The 17,921-nt window shown below is 57.7% G+C and overlaps 1 protein-coding gene across 1 annotated transcript in view; it reads left to right on the top strand.

Moving 5' to 3' along the window:
* Positions 1 to 17,921, top strand: part of KIF1A (kinesin family member 1A) — a 42,040-nt gene that overhangs the window by 9,173 nt on the left and 14,946 nt on the right. The window contains 25 exon segments of the mRNA XM_037406262.1: positions 1,118 to 1,194; positions 1,299 to 1,478; positions 1,976 to 2,041; positions 2,234 to 2,412; positions 2,771 to 2,882; positions 3,273 to 3,350; positions 3,660 to 3,725; positions 3,973 to 3,990; positions 4,364 to 4,439; positions 4,554 to 4,632; positions 4,908 to 5,050; positions 6,936 to 7,069; positions 7,591 to 7,670; positions 8,022 to 8,097; positions 10,301 to 10,380; positions 10,671 to 10,777; positions 11,398 to 11,481; positions 11,607 to 11,787; positions 11,878 to 11,950; positions 12,200 to 12,293; positions 12,426 to 12,574; positions 12,735 to 12,913; positions 13,003 to 13,140; positions 14,067 to 14,333; positions 17,802 to 17,920. Coding sequence (XP_037262159.1) covers positions 1,118 to 1,194; positions 1,299 to 1,478; positions 1,976 to 2,041; positions 2,234 to 2,412; positions 2,771 to 2,882; positions 3,273 to 3,350; positions 3,660 to 3,725; positions 3,973 to 3,990; positions 4,364 to 4,439; positions 4,554 to 4,632; positions 4,908 to 5,050; positions 6,936 to 7,069; positions 7,591 to 7,670; positions 8,022 to 8,097; positions 10,301 to 10,380; positions 10,671 to 10,777; positions 11,398 to 11,481; positions 11,607 to 11,787; positions 11,878 to 11,950; positions 12,200 to 12,293; positions 12,426 to 12,574; positions 12,735 to 12,913; positions 13,003 to 13,140; positions 14,067 to 14,333; positions 17,802 to 17,920 — 2,835 coding nt within the window.

Here is a 17,921-nt window from a genome sequence, read left to right as displayed (position 1 = left end):
GCTGGCAGGAATGAACCGGTCTCAGGCCCGAAGTGGTGGATCTCTCCTGGGGGAGAATCCGTTGTGGCAATGGGGGAGGAATTCGGAGCAGAAAGCATCCGTATCCGTAACACCATTCACCAGGGCATCTGAGCCTGCGGGGAGCAGACTGTGCCATGCCTGAGGTGCTGGGGAAGGTCCCAGCTTGAATCCCAAACGGGCATGAGCGCTGGCCAAGCAGCAGCCCTGGGGCAGGGCAGGTTGGGGCTGTGGTGGAGTGAGCTCCATCAGCCTCAGTGGTGTGTGGCCTCCTTGTCCCTGGCAGTGGCAGGGAGCGGCTGTGGGCTGTGGGCACAGGAGCTGTGCTGTGCTGGCCTGCAAGGTCATTTCAATGTCGCCTAATGTGACTGATGGCTGGATCTCATGACTACCCTGCTGGTTTGGGTTTCCTCTGACACATCTGTTGTTTCAGAAAAAAACCCATCATAAACGCTTTGCAGGGGGTGGGGTGGGAAAGCAGTGAGTGAGGAAGAGAAGTGATGCAGTCTCCAGTTTCCATGGCAACGTCCTTTTCATCAGGGGATGGGAAAAAGCAGGCTCTTGTTTCCGCTGGCATTAACCAGCCTGTTGGGGCTGGGTACCTAAAAGAAAGCACAGGGGAGGGGTGGCAGGAGCCAGAGGGGCCGGGGGGAGCCTCGATGGGCCTGTGGCTGCTCCTGCCCCACAGCACCAATGTGTGTGGCTTTGTGCACAGCCCCTCCAGCTGTGGGATGAAGGAAGAGTATGATCCTCCTATGCTGGTCCTAGTGCCACGCGCTGTGGGCAGATGCTGAAGCAGGAAGGAGCCCGAGGGAAGGAGCCATCTCCCCTACACTGTGCCCAGCAGGGTGTTTGGGCAGGGCTCTGCCCTGCTCGCCGGGCTGGTGCAGGCTCTGCCAACCACGGCACCCACATCTTCTGCTGGGACTGTTGGGGTCTGGGGGCTCTGGTCCCACCTGCACAGCTGGAGGGTCCCAGTCCCACTTTCCAGGACCATTTCAGACTGAACCCCATCACTCTTCCCTTGTGAGCAGGATCCGGGTGGCAGGGGTACCATGGGTGGCTGGGTGGCTTCATGTTCCCCTCTGTTTGCCCCTAGCTATCCTGAACCCGAAGCAGCCCAAAGAGACACCAAAAAGCTTCAGCTTTGACTATTCCTACTGGTCCCACACCACGGTAAGCAGTGGGAGGCCTGAGACTGCCTGAAGCACTGGGCTAGGTTGGGGAGAGGCAGGAGGAGCCCCTTGCCAAATTTCTTCTTGCCCCCCTCCTCTCTGCAGCCCGCAGACATCAACTATGCATCTCAGAAGCAAGTGTACCGTGACATTGGTGAGGAGATGTTGCAGCACGCCTTTGAAGGCTATAACGTCTGCATCTTCGCCTACGGGCAGACAGGTGCTGGAAAGTCCTACACCATGATGGGGAAGCAGGAGAAAGACCAGCAAGGAATCATCCCACAGGTACTGCTTGGTGAAAAGCTGCCTGTTACCCTGGTCCCAGCAGGGTGCCCAAAGGAAGTGAAGAGGGGAGCAGGGCAGGAGTTGGGCCAGGCTTTGGCAAGGTCCACTGCAGTCCTGCCGTGGCAGTGAGCCAGGGTGGCTCTTCCAGAGGGTTGGGGGACAGTGAGTGTCACACCAGACTCCTCTGAGGCCGTATGAATTACGGTTTGGCCACGTGAGGCTGGTGTTTGTGAGCAGCAGCAGTCCAAGTGCTGAGCTGCTGGCGGCTGTGCTTGCTGAGCTGCCGCAAGATGTTCCAGCAGAGTGCCATGGGGGTTCTGGGGATGCTGAGCCCACCATATCAGTAGGGATGGTTCTGCCAGCTCCCCAGGAACTGTCCTAGCACACAGAAGCTCTGTTTTTTGGGGTGAGAAGGTAGAAATCCCTGTGGCTTGGGCACCCCAGGCAGAAGTATTCTTCTGATGGAGGGCTGAGCAGCCTGGCTCTTCTCTCCGCAGCTGTGCGAAGACCTCTTCTCCCGCATCAATGACACGACAAACGACAACATGTCCTACTCTGTGGAGGTAGGCACCCTATTGCTTGCCTAGTCCGGTTCCAGCCTCCCACCCATCTCTGCAAGCCATGCTGGTGTGCAGACCCCTCTTTGGGGGGTCCCATTCCTGCGTGTGATGTGGGTGGGTGTGGCCTGATTCTGTCTGTGTGCTGAGCATCCATGTCCTGCTGGCCACTAGCCCTGCCTGTGCCCTCTGCTGTAGGTGAGCTACATGGAGATATACTGTGAGCGCGTGAGGGACCTCCTGAACCCCAAGAACAAGGGGAACCTGCGGGTGAGGGAGCATCCCCTTATGGGCCCGTATGTTGAGGACCTTTCCAAGCTGGCTGTGACCTCTTACAATGACATCCAGGACCTCATGGACTCTGGGAACAAGGCCCGGTGAGTTGGGGAAGCAGGACATGGCCAGGATTCGTAGAGTTTGCAGATGTGTCCAGAAGGTCCTGCTTATTAACTTCCTTGCTTTGGCAGTCTGGCTGGTGTGGAGGTGGAAGTCCCCTCCTATCCGAGCGTTGAGTACCCACCACTTATTTTCATATTACTTCCTTTCTGCTCTCAAAATGCCCTGGAGCCAGCAGGAAAAAAACTGGACTTCTGCACATCTTCTTCCAGAGTCCTCTTCTGTCCTCCAGAATTGCCTTCCTATCATGTACCCTGTCCTGAAATGAGCCCTGGCCCCATCACCAGCCACTCCAGTGTCCCCTGCAGAGTGTCATATCTCTCTGTCCTTTTCCCACAGCACGGTGGCTGCCACCAACATGAATGAGACCAGCAGCCGCTCCCATGCTGTGTTCAACATTATCTTCACACAGAAGCGGCATGATGCTGAGACGGACATCACCACTGAGAAGGTGAGAGCAGAGCCTGGCGGACTCAGAGGTACCCGCACGGACTCATCAAGGGCTTGGTGTGCTATCAACAGCACTTGGGATGAGATGGTGTGGCCTGATGGAGGGTTGAAACGGGATGGAGATGAGTCCCAGGCACACACTAAGCCCACAGTCCCTTGAAGTACCGGCCCCTGAATGGGGTATTTGGCAGCTGGTGCCCTCCAGCCCTGCCTGCAAGGTTGTTAGCTCTGCTGCTGGCCAAATCCTGGCTGGGGTGACCCCGCAGAGCCCACCTCTGCCCTCAGAGCAGTGTCACCTTGCAACAAGTCTTTGCTCCATCCATCCTTGGCTGTGCGCTGGGGCCTGGTTTGCTGTGCCTGCCAGGGCTGACAGCCTCGTCTCTGCCTGCAGGTCAGCAAGATTAGCTTGGTGGACCTGGCAGGGAGTGAGCGAGCCGACTCCACTGGTGCGAAGGGCACAAGACTAAAGGTGAGAGCTGGCGTGAGGTCCCCTTCTGCCAGTGGGGACACCATGTCCTGCCCCCCTGTCCCCATCTTTCCTTGCCTGGTTCCTTGCCCAATATGCTGCCAAAATCCTTGACTGGGTTTTGTTTGAAAGCCGCCCAGTGCCAGTTCCACCGGGGTCCATGAGTCCCGGCTGGAAGATGCTGGTTACACAGTAAGACCAGCTGCTCTGTGCTCGCCCCATACTGGGAATTCCTCATCCTCCTGGTGTACTGGGCTTCAGTGCTACTATGAAATGGGGCCTGAGCATCCGGGTTTTTCCTCTTTCCACCAGGAAGGTGCAAACATCAACAAGTCCTTGACCACACTGGGGAAAGTCATCTCTGCCCTGGCTGAAATGGTAGGTAGCTAGAGTGCAGACAAGCAGTGGCACCACAGGGGAATGGGCTCAACTCTGAGGGATGGAGCATCCTGGCTCTGAGGGATGGGCAGACCCATCCCAAGCAGTCTCTGGGGCTGGGATAAGGTGGCCTGGTGAGGCTGCCATCTCCATGGGGTGTGCCTGCCGCTCTCTGTGGATGGGCAGCTGTGGTGCGTGCTGAGGAGGGGAGCAGCTCACTTAAACAACCTTTCTGCTTTCTTTGCAGGATTCGGGGCCAAACAAGGTAGGTGCCCTGGTCAGGCTGCAGAAGTGGGGGTTGTTTTTTAGCAGAGTTGGGTGGGAGTGGGTTCCAGAGTGGTTTGGGGTTGAGGCTCTGCCCAGACCCAAGCCATGCTTCTCCTGGGGGCTGGCAGAGCCCTCAGCATCCTTCTCACCCTCCTCACCTGGTGGCTTTCAGTACCTGGTGTTAAACACCATCCTTGGTCCAGGCAGGACATTTCACAGGCAGGACTTGTGGAGCTAAGCAGAGCTGCCCAAGGTTGCAGTTGCTGGGCAGAGCCATCCTCTGAGTCCCCGTGACTGGGGACCAGCTGTCACCTTCCCTTTGAAAAGAACAGGGAGCCTGACAGCTCTTCCCTCCACTCTCCGTCCCCCAGAACAAAAAGAAGAAGAAGACAGATTTCATCCCCTACCGGGACTCAGTGCTGACCTGGCTGCTGCGGGAGAACCTGGGTGAGGATGTGGGTGGGAGGTACGGGTTTGGTGGCGGGCATGGCTGCCGAGTGGAGGGTGATGGCTGGCATGGGGACCAGCATCTCCCTGATACAGGTGTATCTCTCGGTACAGGGGGAAACTCCAGGACAGCCATGGTCGCTGCTCTGAGTCCTGCTGACATCAACTATGATGAGACCCTCAGCACCCTCAGGTAGGAAGAAGTACACCTGTCCCCCACAGCAGGCAAGGGCAGGGGGGTCTCTGAAACCTAAGCACTGCCACATGCTCTCCTCACCTCTGTGGTATCCCTGGCTGGGGGGGTGCTGTGAGCAGACCCTGAAACCTCAGACAAGAGTCTGAAGGGTTGTCCCGGTGCTGGGATCCTCCAAATCATCACTTGCTGAAGGGGCTCAGTGGCACTCCTGCTTGCCCAGTAGCTGGGGCTTTGACCCCTCCACCAGTACTCAGGGCTTTGCCCTTCCCTAGGTACGCGGACCGTGCCAAGCAGATCCGCTGCAACGCCGTCATTAATGAGGACCCCAACAACAAGCTGATCCGGGAGCTGAAAGACGAGGTGGCACGCCTGCGTGACCTTCTCTATGCCCAGGGCCTCGGGGACATCATTGACAGTAGGTACCACCCGGTGTGCTCTGGCAGTGGTTCCAGGCAGAGGCAGGCTGGAGTCCCCCCTGCCTGCAGGGCTGCATCCCCACAGCTGCCCTGCATCCTGCTCTGCCAGCCCATGGCAGCATCACACTGCTGAAGTGTGGCCGGGACACCTCCAGCGAGCCCCTGCATGTGTGTTCGTAACCCCCAGCCCACTTCTGTAAGCAGGAGGAGCTGCTTTACACACAGCAGACCTCCCCTTCTCACCCTCCACCTCCTGTTTTCAGCATCCTGTGCCCGGCAGAGGTGCCAGGAAGATGTTCCTGGGGCTGCGCCTGTCCGTAGCCTCTCTGTGTGGTGTCAGATATCCTGCTGAGATGAACCCACTCTTGTTCTGTTCTCTCTGTCTTACCCCCGCTCCCTGCCCTCTCTCTCTTTCTCTTAGCCCATCCTGCTGCAGGAGGATCCAAATGTGTGTATTCCCCATCACTGGTACTCTCTGTTGCTTCATGGCTTTTGGGAGGTGTAGGCTGCGCCCAGGGGCACCTGTGCAGCATGGGGAAGGGCTCCTGTAGCTGATGGAGAGGCACTTGCCCACAGGCTGGCTGTCCCTGGGGAGCTGGCAAAGGAGATGGTGGTGGAGTCATGGTTAGTGCCTGGGCTCAGGATAGCGCTTGGAGGGACCAGTGTCCTCCCCACTGCTGTGCAGAGGGCTTGATCCCCACGGGGGGTCCATGCTGTCATGATGTTTTCTGTTGCTGCTGCTGCTGCTGCTGCTTCCTCTGCTGGCGCTGGGGCTCGTTGGGACTGGAGCCTGGCACGGCGCTTGGGTGGACTGGCACGGTGCTCTCCCAGTGGAGGGGTTTGTGGTGATGGCTAGGAGGTTTTTGCCTGTGGATAAGCACTATTGCCCCTCGTGCCCTGGGCCAGGCAGTGCAGCCAGGCTATGGTGAGCCCATGGAGGAGACGGGGACCTGGCTGGTCCCTTCCTGGCTCAGCTTTCCCAGATGTGGGCTGATGGAGATGGGTGACTAACGCTGCACCTGCTAACCTGTGCCCTGCCTGCCTCCGGCTCAGCGTGCTGAGCCCCTGCAACTTCTCAGGGCTGGAGGAGCATCTCTGATACCTGGGTCCCTTTGTCGTGGGGTCCTGTGGCAGCCGATGTGTGGGGTGCTGGTGGACAAGTGCCGCTGCCTGTAATAGGCATGCTGCCACCCTGCCTTCACTTCGCACTCTCTCTGGTTGCCCCACCAAGGCCCTGCATCAGCGGGCCAGGGGCTTGGGCTCTGCCAGCGAGGGGATCCCACAGCTCCTTTTGCTCCCTTCCCTTGACCCCCTTGTAGGGTGGAGGGCCACTGCTTCTCCTCCCCTTCCCTTCTCATTCCCTGCCCCCAGATCCAGCAGTCTGGGGCACCTGGGCAGGGAAAACCACCTGGGCTGCGTCAGTGGGGGAGGATGACAGGGGCAGCGGCACGCTCTTGGGGAAAATGTTTGATCCCAGACCTGATGGCTGCAGGGTGTGGTGTTGCAAAAAAGCAGCCCCAGGAGCCCGGGTCTCCAGGGCTGTTCCAGCAGCTGCTTCCCAAGACAGCCCCATGCTCCTGGGGGCTGCCTGGGCTGGGGGAGAGATGTGTGTGCCCTTGCCCTGCTGCTGCTTGTGCTGCTGTGCAGTTGCCTGTGCCTTTTCCATGTAATTCCTGGCTTTCTTCTCAACACACCCAGCCACTCTTTTTTTTTCCCCCCAACAGCTTTTCTTGTCTCTGTCTTTCTCTTTCTCTTTCTCTTCCTGTCCATGTGCCTTTCCCTGGCCCGTCCCTCCTTCCCCACCCGTAGATGTGTCCGACTTTGAGAACAATAATGATGCTAGAAGGGCTGAGCTGAGTCACCGCCATGACAATCTCTCCACAGTGACCAATGCCATCGCCGGGATCAGCCCCTCTTCCTCCTTGTCAGCCTTGTCCAGCCGTGCTGCCTCTGTCGCCAGCCTCCACGAGCGCATCATGTTTGCTCCAGGCAGTGAAGAGGCAATCGAAAGGCTCAAGGTAAGAGGCAGGATGGAGGGCTGAGCTCAACGCTCTTGCACTGAGGCTTGTGGAGGGGGCTTGGTGTTTTCTGGAAGCCCATTAGGGGTGATGCTTATGGGAAGTGATGCCCAGGTGCACTCTTGCAGAGTGGACAGACCCAGAGGTGCCCAGTGTTCTGGACTGCTGATGGCAGAGGGTTTGGCACAGCAGGGTCCATGTGGTGCTGCCATCCTCCCTGCAGGGTGACTGCCGCCTTTGCCCTGTGGGACAAGTGCTCCTGGCTTGAGACGGGTGCTCCCAGCTCAGCATAGTGCAGGAGTGGACTGGCAGCAAGGGGATGGAGAGGCTGGTTTTCGTGCCTCGCTCTTCAAAGATGGGGATGATGGAAAGTTGTGGGTGAAATGCAGTCATGGCTTGTTTAAACCAGGCTGGAACTAGGACCAGTGTCCTGCTGCGGTCTGCTCGGCAGAGCTTGGCAGAGCGAGCAGGTGTGCTGCCTGTAGGATGCCCTAACCCCCTGCTAACCCTGTGCTTGCCAGGAAACTGAGAAGATCATTGCAGAGCTGAATGAGACATGGGAGGAGAAGCTGCGAAGAACAGAAGCAATCCGGATGGAGAGGTGGGTGGGGTGGGATGGGATGGGGTGAGGTGGGGTGGGGTGGGGTTCCCCAGGCATCTTCACTCCTCTGCACTTTGCCTACAGCAATTCAGCTCCTAGGAGCAGCCAGGCAATCTTGACTGTCCAGCTGTAACCTGGCTGCCCCCCAGGCACCCTTGTGCCTACCACGTTAGCCTGCATGGTCATGGTCTGCTCTGAGAAACCCTCTTGAGGCACAGAGAGAGCTGAAGCAAGCCCTATGGCTATGACCTGTGGGTCAAACCCACGGGCTCAGGTCCTGTCCTGGGCTTGTCTAGTGCTGGCTTCAGGAGCTCATGGGGCTTTGACAGGCTCTTTCCCTTGCTTCTTCAGGGAAGCGTTGCTGGCTGAAATGGGGGTGGCCATGAGAGAGGACGGAGGCACCTTGGGTGTTTTCTCTCCTAAAAAGGTAGGATCATCTTACTTTCTTCTTTCTGGCAAACAAGGGCTGGTTTATACCCCCACAGCTCCCTTTCAACCCACCCTGTCACTGCTGGCCAGCCCCCAGTATTTCACCGGCCTTTTCCTGGCTCTGAAACCTACAGGGGAAGTAGGTGTTGACCCTGCTGGGTACGAACATTGGTGGAAACTTATGGCTAAACATCCAGCCCTCATTGCCTGGATGCTGTCCCCATTCAGGTGGGGCTTCGCTTTTGATCACTGTGTTGGACTTCAGTGTCAGCTTTTAAAAATCCATACTTCGGGGTATTTGAAATTGCTGCCACTGAAATTGGCAAATCCTCACTGAGAAATGTGGGTGTGGAAATATTCCATACTCTTCATTACTTGTAGTATCCTGGAAAGTATTTTCTTAGCAAATACCAGCCATGCCCCAAAGAGTTTGTGCACCAGTGAACCCTGCCAAGCACCAGTTACAGGACATTATGCCCCCTTACTCATCTGTGTAACTGTTGTGGTGGTGATACCAGTTTACAGTCCCAAGCCTGCAAAACCTGCAGAGCAGCACAGGCTCCTAAGGTGCAGGCAGAAGCTGGTAGGACCAGGGCATGCTCGCTTGGCTTTCCTGCTGCACTGAGGGATGCTCTGAGAGCTGATGCTCGTTGGCTTGGCCAAATGTCTTAGTAGATATGTGTGTCCCAGCTGGGGTGGTGGCACTCAGTGCTGAAGGCTTTGGGACCTTCCCATTGCATGCCTTGGAACAAATTTATATACTTCTGTCTTTGTTTCTCATTCTTGTCTCAGCTGCTGCCTGTTAGGACCCCAGACCTTTGTGTAGAAAGTGTGGGGGTTTATTCCCCGAAGCAGGTTGGTCTTGGAGGTGGGGTATTGCTGTGGTGGTCTTAGTTCCTCCTTGCTCTTCAGCTGTCTGGTGGGTGGAAACTCTTCTGACTTCTCCAGTGGCTGGCAAGGAAAGTTAGTGTCGATAGTGTGCAAAACTCTGTTTTGTTAAGGGCAAAGCAGGGCAGGACTTTGTTGTCCTGCCGTGTGCCATCACTGGGGTGGTTACCTCTCCAAGGAGCTTAGTGGAAGGTAGAGCATATGCCTTCTACTAGCCAGCCTTGCAAATCTGGAGAAAAACTGTAAACTGAAGGAGTCTCAGAGCCCACGACTACATGTCTGCCCAGAGAGGCCAGAGGTTAAATGTTATAGCCAGCTTATTCCTGCCAGCCACCATGGAGGAGGAGAGCCTGCATTTCCCTTGACCTCCAGCTCTCCTGCACTATTTGAAGTGAGTCTCTCCTATCAGTCAGGGCTTGTAGCACTGTTGTGAGGGGGAAACTTCTGCTTGCTGGGTGTTAGCAGGCTGGCAAGACATTTCTTATGGTCTCTATTCTTATTTCTGGGAAACTCAGAACTTCACTTACTGATACTCCTGGGACTTGACCTGTTGCCTGAAGGTGCAACCACAGCAGTTTGCAGTGGGGTGAACTAAGCTAGCTGCAGCCAGAGAGTTCTGTGCCCGGGAGAGAAGCTTCCTGTTCCTGTCAAGATCAAAGTGGTTTGTGACCCAGGGAAAGAAAGTGATGGGAGGGGACTGTTAGGACCAGGGAGTCAAATTCAGCCTGCAGGTGTGGCTTCAGGTCTCCACTACTTTTCATTGAACCTCTAGTTTGGGAACTGCTCTTTTGGGTGCTTCATCTGTCCTTGTACCATCAGTGGAAGAAAATGGGCACCTTTAGTTCCCTTACCCTAAACCGGCTGCTGCACAGGACATGTCTCTGCCTCAGCTACACTGCCGGCGGTGGAGCTGGGGGCTATGGTGAGGCCAGGGCCCATGGGCATGCAGCACAGGTAAGCAAGGTCCAGCCCCAGGAGACACTAAGCCATATCAAGGACTCCTTGTAGGAAGTGTTCATCTCCCTGTTGGGCTTGTTTGCAACACAAATTTTCAAAGGCAGCCAGGGGAAGGGCGCCAAGGGCTCAGACCTTTGAGGAGGAAAGCAAGGGGGCATGTGGAGGCAGGTCATCCTCATCCCATTCTCTGCAGTCCCCTTGAAAAGTACCTGCCTAGGCATGTTGTCCTAGAGCTATGGAGAGCAGGAGAGCCTGTGCAGGGGCCAGCCCAAAGTGTTGCTGGGTTCCCAGCTCCCTTGGGAGCACCCCTCAGTAGATGAGCCATACCAGGGTAACTCCTTGTTTGTCTCTCCCAGACGCCACACTTGGTCAACCTGAATGAGGACCCGCTCATGTCCGAGTGTCTTCTCTACTACATTAAGGATGGGATAACAAGGTGAGGGCCAGGTCCCATGGAGTGGTGGGAGCCTAGCCCATATCTCAGTGCCTGACTTGCCTCGGTGGGCAGTAGGGTGATAGCTGTCTCCAGGCTGGACACCGTTCTGGGGCATCCCCAAAGTGTCGTAGCCATGTGGGAAAAGTGTATGTGCCTGGCAATCTCATTAGGGATGGTGGTGCTGCTGTGCACCAAGGGCTGCTCCTGTCAGCTTGATGGATGATTTGGGGAGGGGAGGCCCAGGGAAGGGCTGCTTTGAGGAAGGATCAAGCTGGGTTTCCCCCTGGCAGGGTTGGCCGGGAAGATGCAGAGAAGAGACAGGACATCGTTCTCAGTGGGCACTTCATTAAGGAAGAGCACTGCCTTTTCCGCAGCGACACCAAAACCGGTGGTGAAGGTATTCCTTGTCCGGAGTGGCTCCACCTCCCCAGGGACCCCAGTCCCCAGGACCTACCCCCAGCTGGGAGTTCTGCCCTCCTTGGGCTAGTGGGGCTCTCCTGCATGGCTGTGGCTTCTCTGTGCTTCCAGAGTGAGCTATGGCCCTCACCTAGCTGGGAGGGAAGCTTGAGCAAGGCACGTGGAAGCTGCCATGGTGAGGCAAGCTGGGGAGGTCGGGGCAGGATGGAAGAGCAGACTATAGATGACTCCCCCACCCAAGATGCGGAGCCGAGCCCACCCCGCATGGGATCTGGGGGTGAAAGGGTTTTGGGAGATGAGCCTGGGGAGGCTGGAGATGCATGCTGGAGGCTCTGATCTCCTCTCATGTTCAGTCTTCAGCTGCTTTTAGTCCTTGGGACTGCTCTGATTAACATGAGGTTGGCCGAGCCCTGTTGGTTACCCAGGGTGTGGGTGCTGCTGGTGGGTACCCCAGTGTGCCACACTCCATACCTGGGGTGCCGACTGGGGCAGCTCTCGCCTTCTGGGGCTGCAGGAGCAGCAGAGTGGGAGGTGCAGGATTTATCCCTCTGCTTCCACCTTACCTTCACTCCTCCTCTCCCCCTCCCACTGTCTCTGCAGTGATAGTGACCCTGGAGCCCTGTGAAGGCGCTGACACCTATGTGAATGGCAAAAAGGTGACAGAGCCCAGCATCCTGCGTTCAGGTGGGTCCCTGGAGCTGGTACACCAGTGGTGCTCTAACCCACTTCCCTCCATCCCACAGGGTCCCTGTAGGCTGTCCTGCATTAAACCCATGTCCTTTTCCTCCACCCTGCCTGTAACCCTGTAGGAAATCGCATCATCATGGGGAAGAGCCACGTCTTCCGCTTTAACCACCCCGAGCAGGCTCGGCAGGAGCGGGAGCGGACCCCATGCGCCGAGACACCCGCTGAGCCTGTGGACTGGGCTTTTGCTCAAAGAGAGCTGCTGGAGAAGCAGGGCATCGACATGAAGCAGGAGATGGAGCAGCGGTGAGGGTGCAGGGGATGGGGCAATGGAGAGTTGGGGAGTTGAGTATCCACCTTCAGGTTGGTCATCCTCTCCTTCCCTGTTCCTCCCAGGCTCCAGGAACTGGAGGACCAGTACCGGAGGGAGCGGGAGGAGGCGAATTACCTTCTTGAGCAGCAGAGGCTGGTAGGTGACCAGGATCTGGCTCCTCCTTGGGCTTCCCAGGCATGACTGAAGTCCTGGCGGATCTTTGGATAGGGTGGCTCTGTGTGTCCCCAAAACAAGGGCAAACCTGTTGTTCTTGGGGTTGTCCCCATAAGTCGACCCAGAGGAGGGAGAAGGCCAGGTGCTTGTCAGATGGGGAGAAGCACCATGGCAGCATGGAGGAAGGTCACACTTTGTGGGCTGCATCATCCCTCTCTCTGCTTCCCCCAGGACTATGAGAGCAAGTTGGAGGCTTTGCAGAAGCAGATGGACTCTCGGTATTACCCTGAGGCAAATGAGGAAGAGGAAGAACCTGAAGATGAAGGTGAGGGCTAGGTCCACCACAGGGTTTTGATGCTTTCTGCGGGAGCAAGAAGAGTGGACTGCATGTCCCCTGGGCACCTCTGTGCCCCTGTTCTCCCAGCGGTGGGGTGACTGTCCCTCCATGTCCCCACAGTGCAGTGGACGGAGCGGGAGTTTGAGCTGGCCCTCTGGGCCTTTAGGAAGTGGAAGTGGTACCAGTTCACCTCCCTCCGTGACCTGCTCTGGGGCAATGCCATCTTCCTCAAGGAAGCCAACGCCATCAGTGTGGAGCTGAAGAAAAAGGTGGGTGCCTCAGGCTCCTCTCTGGCATGCTGTGGCACCCACGGCAGAGGCCACAAGCACAGGCAGCCAGGGAAATGCTGAGGAAGGGGTCACTAAAGGCACCGCATGGCACCTGCCATCCTCTGAGGCAGCTCACTTGTCTCCCTCTGCTCCTCTCCAGGTCCAGTTCCAGTTCGTGCTCCTCACAGACACACTGTACTCGCCTCTCCCCCCTGACCTCCTGCCTCCTGATGCCGCCAAGGACCGGGAAAAGCGGCCGTTCCCTCGGACCATCGTGGCCGTAGAGGTGCAGGACCAGAAGAATGGGGCGACACATTATTGGACCCTGGAGAAGCTGAGGTAGGAGGATGGTGCCCATGACAGGGAGGGCTTGGCCAGCCTCAGCCCGGTTTCTCCCAGCTGTCCATCGTGTCCCCCTCTGCCTGCAGGCAACGCCTGGACTTAATGCGTGAAATGTATGACCGTGCAGCAGAAGTGCCTTCTAGTGTCATCGAGGACTGCGACAATGTGGTGACCGGTGGAGATCCTTTCTATGACCGCTTCCCCTGGTTCAGGCTGGTTGGCAGGTGAGCGCTTTGGCTCCTTCTAAGCACGGCTGGGACCCGCAGGCAGCCCTGTGGGAGGAAGCGCCGCCAGCTCTGCCATGTGCAGAGCGTTTGTCTCCCTGGGGCCGTGCCATGGGAGGATGTGTTGACCCCCTGGTGCTGGTCAGGGCCCATCTTTACTGCGATGGCTTTCCTCCACATGGACTGCTGGGACCCTGAGAGACCCATGAGCCGCTGGCAATGCTCCCACTGCCTGCCCTAACATAGTCCTGTGAGGCATGGGCTCTTGGCTTGACACCAGTGGGAAGCAGGGGGCTATGGCTGTCCAGCAGGCTGAGAGCCTGTGCCATCGCAACTTCTGCCCTGACAGTCACGCGTCCATGTATATGTGTTGGTGTCTGAGCATCCGTCTGTACAGTATGTGCCGCCTGTCTCCGTGCACTTCCCACTTGCTGGCTGGAAGAGTGCAATGCCAGCAACGAGGATGAGCCACCCTGGAGAAGGGGTCTGCCCCGGTGGGCAGGGGGAGCAGGGGACTGAGCCACATGGCCCAACCAACCACACCTGCCACAGTGTTGTCCCCCCGTGCCATGGCATGTGGAGAGATTCCCTTCAGTGGTGGAGGCTGCAGTGCCTGCTCTGTCCCCACGTTGCCCACAAAGCCAGCGAGGGGAATCCCCACCATTTGCACCGGCTCCTTGGGTTGCTCTTTTCTCCACCCTTTATAGCTGATGGCTGTTGGTAGCTTCCTTTAGAAACACACCGGACGGACGGGCAGGTCTTTATTTCCCAGTGTCCTTTGGTTTAAGCAGGAAAAAGCCCTGCCCCAAAACCCAACTCATTAAAAAAAAGCCCACCCCCCAAAAAAAGCAAAATTCCTATTCTTGCTCTCTCTGTTTGGAACAGCTGGTGTTAACCTGTCTTCTATCTTGTTGTACTAACCTTAGTTCAGATATCTCTGGCTGCAACAGCTCTCCTCTTTTCAACACATGCATGAGCGAGCGCATGGCTGATCTCACCCCCTCCCCTACCTTCTCGAACCCCGACTCCGACATCACCGAGCCTGCTGACGAGCAGCACCAGGGGCAGGAGGAGGAGGAGGAGGAGGAGGAGGAGGCGGAGGACCTGGAGGAAGACATCTTTCCGGAGTGCCCACTGTGTGATGGCCGGGATCCGTTTTACGACCGCTCCCCCCTGTTCAGTTTAGTAGGAAGGTTGGTGAGGTTTTAGGAGAGCATGCCGGGAAGGAACTAGCTCTTTCGCATGAGGGAACTGCTTTCGGACACAACTCCCACCTCTGGGGTGTTCCAGAGGCGCAGGGGGTGGCCAGCTGGCCGGGATTGCTGCTGAGCCTGGGGCGCCGGGCAGGGCGGTGAGATGCCCACCGAGGTAGGGCTGTGACAAGCACAGCGGCGCCAGGGGGTAGCAGGGGAAAGTAGACAGTGCCAGCTCCACTGGAGACCCTTTAGGCAGGTCTTGGGGATGATCCCTGAGAAGGGGAGCTCTGCTGCATCTTTGGCACTGAAGGAGCTGAGGGAGCTGCACAGGGGTCTTAGTCCTGGGCATTTCTGTCCCAGGGAGGGCCATCTCCCACCCGACTCGGGGTGACTCCTTGTGGTGCTGGTGGCAGGTGACACGCCGGCACTTCAAAACTGCATGTGCCTCTGGCACCGGCTTGGCCATCCCAGCTGCATCGGTCAGCATGAGCCCCCTCTGAGGCGGAGGCTTGAATGTCCTCAGGTGGTCCGGAGGACAAAGCTGAGGGGAGTGAGGGGAGAGCTGGGCACAGGAGGGACAGGAGGGCTCTTCGAAAAGTGGCGTTTTCTCTTGCCTCCCATACCCGGTGCTCGGCTTGGGGCCATCCCTGCCAGCTTGGCACAGGAGTTGTTCAGGGAGGTCGTGGGAACCCGGGTACAGGCTCCAAATCCTCCTCGGCTCCAGCTGAGGACAAGAGCTTTGATGCCTCATACCTGTTGGCCAGGTGACCCCCCTGGGCTCCATCAGTCTTGGCCTGAGGAAACCCACCAGCTGCCACAAAACTGGCTGTGCTGCCAAAGCCGATCACATTCTGCCCATCCCCAAAACAGGATGCGGTGCTGCTAGCTCTGCTCCAGGGCTTTCCCAGAGGGGTATGTGCTTGGAGCTGGTCCCAGAGCCTCTGCCCCATACAGGAGCCAGAGGGGCTCATGATGATGAACCTCTCTCCACTGGGGCTGCCCTCACTGGGGTGGAGCTGGAGCTCCTCTTCCTTGGTGTGCTAAAGCCAGGCTTATCCCTGAGGGGCAGGGTGTGGGCAGTGAGGTGGGGAAGAGGGGGACCAGTGCAGGCAGAGAGGGCAGAGGTGTGGTAAGAGTCCTGCAGCCTCAGACCGAAAGAGCTGGGTTCTTCCCCCTTTTTTTTTTTCTTTTTCCTTTTTTCCTTATTGAAAAAACCAAGAAAACAAAACATAACCCCCCCCCCCCTCAAAACTCTCAGGGGCACCTCAAAAAACCAAACAAGGCCCTGCGGCAGCGGCCCTGCTCCGTGCCGGGGGCACGTTCCCCAGAGCTCGGCGCCTTCGGACTTCTTTTGAGTCTGCCCTGGGTTTGGCTCCCCGCGCAGCAGCTCCGCCGGCCACATTTCTTGTGAAGTGTGCTTGGATTGGTTTATGATTGGATCCTTGTCTTTGATTTTTTTTCCTTTCTTTTTTTATTTTAGGTTTTTGGTTTTTTTTTTTAATTTTTTAGTTTTTTGGTTTTGTTTGTGGTTTTTTTTTAGCTGCTGGCTCTATCTCTCCAAAGCTTTAGCAAAAATTGGGGTTATTTCACTTTTGTCTTCCTTTGGAAAGGCTTTTCTTTGGTCTGAGCATGCCATCTTTGCACCTCACCAATCTTGTGGTTAGTGTCCCTGCCCTCCTTCCTCTAGTGACACACTTGTCCCGCTCCTCCCTGCGCACCTACCCTCTCCCTCTCCCTCTTTCCTCCCCTCTTCACCCCCTTGGCTTCAACACCAGCTGCCCTGTGATCTTGAGTGAGCAGGCACAACCAGATCCCCGTACTTTCGAGACATCCCCGCAGTTGTGGGCTCTACCCTAGGCACGCGGTCCTGCCAGGAAGCCCTGGCACAGTCCAGCCACTTGTCCCTGGTGGTCTCCGAGAAGAGATGGAGTGAGCTGGGCCCAGCAGGAGACAGTGATGGGGCATCACCTTTGCTTCCACAACTTGAGACACTGGAGATGCTTTGGGTGGAAAAAGCCTCAAGCAGCAGTTGGAGTTCAATGGGAGTCACCAGAGCAAGGGGAATATCCGGACTTTGGGGCTTGGGCTGCAAGTGCAGGGCTGGGTCCTGCTGCAGGAGCTCCCTAAGCATTTTTGGGTACTACTGGATGTCTGCAAAGGCACCTGCAAGGCTGGGACATCACGAGCAGCACTGCCAGCCTCCTGGAGATGCAACCCTCATGGGACCCTCCTGAAGCAGGAGTGTCTTGGCCAGCTCCAGCACCATCCCTCCCCATGACACCCAAATATGCTGCATGTCAAGATGCCTGTGGTTGCCCTGGGTTGGGGTGCTGGGCACCCCACACAGCCTCTCACTGGGAATGGTGCTGCCCTGCAGGCAAGGGTAGCTTATACCTCTTGGCAGGAAGCTCAGCACCGAAGTGGCTTGTCACCATGGAGGGCACAGCACGCTGTCACCAGGGTGTCAGGAAGATTGTTGGAAGGCAGGCTGGCTGGTGGCAAGGCTGAGGAGGATGGCAAGAGGAGGCAAAATGGGGAGCTGTGGCCTCGTGGGAGGTGCTGCCAGAGACATGGTGTGGCCATCGTGTTGAACCCTGGCGTGGCACCTTGCTATGGTAGTGCTGGCAATCTGGATACCGTGGACAGTGGGGAGGTTCAGGCTGGCTGCACGGGGAGCGGGCAGCTCCTTCCCCACCCACGGGGAGAAGCCAGCCATGCCATCCCTGTGATGGGCAGCCCAGGACTCCATAGCCACATGCGTGTGAAGGGATGGGGTGGGGGGACATATGCCACCAATTCTGCCAGCCACACCATGCAGCATCCCTCCCAGCTGGGCAGAACCCACGTGCAGCCACCAGCAGTCTTGTGATACCACAGGCAGGGCTGGGGCCGGGACCCCCTGGCAGGTTCATCTCTGGAGGCTTCTGGCCTCCAGCCGGGGCCTCCTCCTCTCCCCTCCTTTGTTCCTGCCGGCCTCTACCTCCCTCATCACCCTCCTTCCCGTCCTGACTTGACCCCATCCCTGCCACGGTGACTCCGCAGCTGCCCCCAAGTCGTGTCGCAGCACCGCCTGCCCTAGTGCTCCAGCTTCTTCACCACAGAGAAGGTCCTCTTCCCTCCCGGCTTCACAGTGGCACCAGCACAGCCCCCCTCCCCTCCCTGCCCGCCACGGAGGTGACAGCCGGAGAGGTATGCGAGCCCTGTCTGCTTCGTGGTGCTGCCCGCGGCGCACTGTCCGCCTGCCTGCCTGCAGAACCTGCCCACCCGCTGCCCACCCCCTTCCCCTCTCGGCTGGCCCTGGCTGCTTTCTCTTTAGTTTTGCTTTGCAGCGCCGCGGTAGTGCCGTGAGCGGTGACCTGGGATCCCGGCCGCCGGCGGCCGTGCCACCCGCGCCTGGGGACCCGCGGGTGGGGGCAGTGACCGCTCCCCCCATGTTGTGTGTGTGTGTCCCCCCCTCTCTGGCAGGGCCTTTGTCTACCTGAGCAACCTCCTCTATCCTGTGCCCCTGGTGCATCGCGTGGCCATCGTCAGCGAGAAGGGCGAGGTGAAGGGCTTCCTGCGTGTGGCCGTCCAGGCCATCTCAGG

Source organism: Falco rusticolus, chromosome 13, assembly GCF_015220075.1.
Source record: "Falco rusticolus isolate bFalRus1 chromosome 13, bFalRus1.pri, whole genome shotgun sequence".
Classification (NCBI taxonomy): Eukaryota; Metazoa; Chordata; class Aves; order Falconiformes; family Falconidae; genus Falco; species Falco rusticolus.
This window is presented reverse-complemented; position numbering and strand designations above follow the sequence as displayed.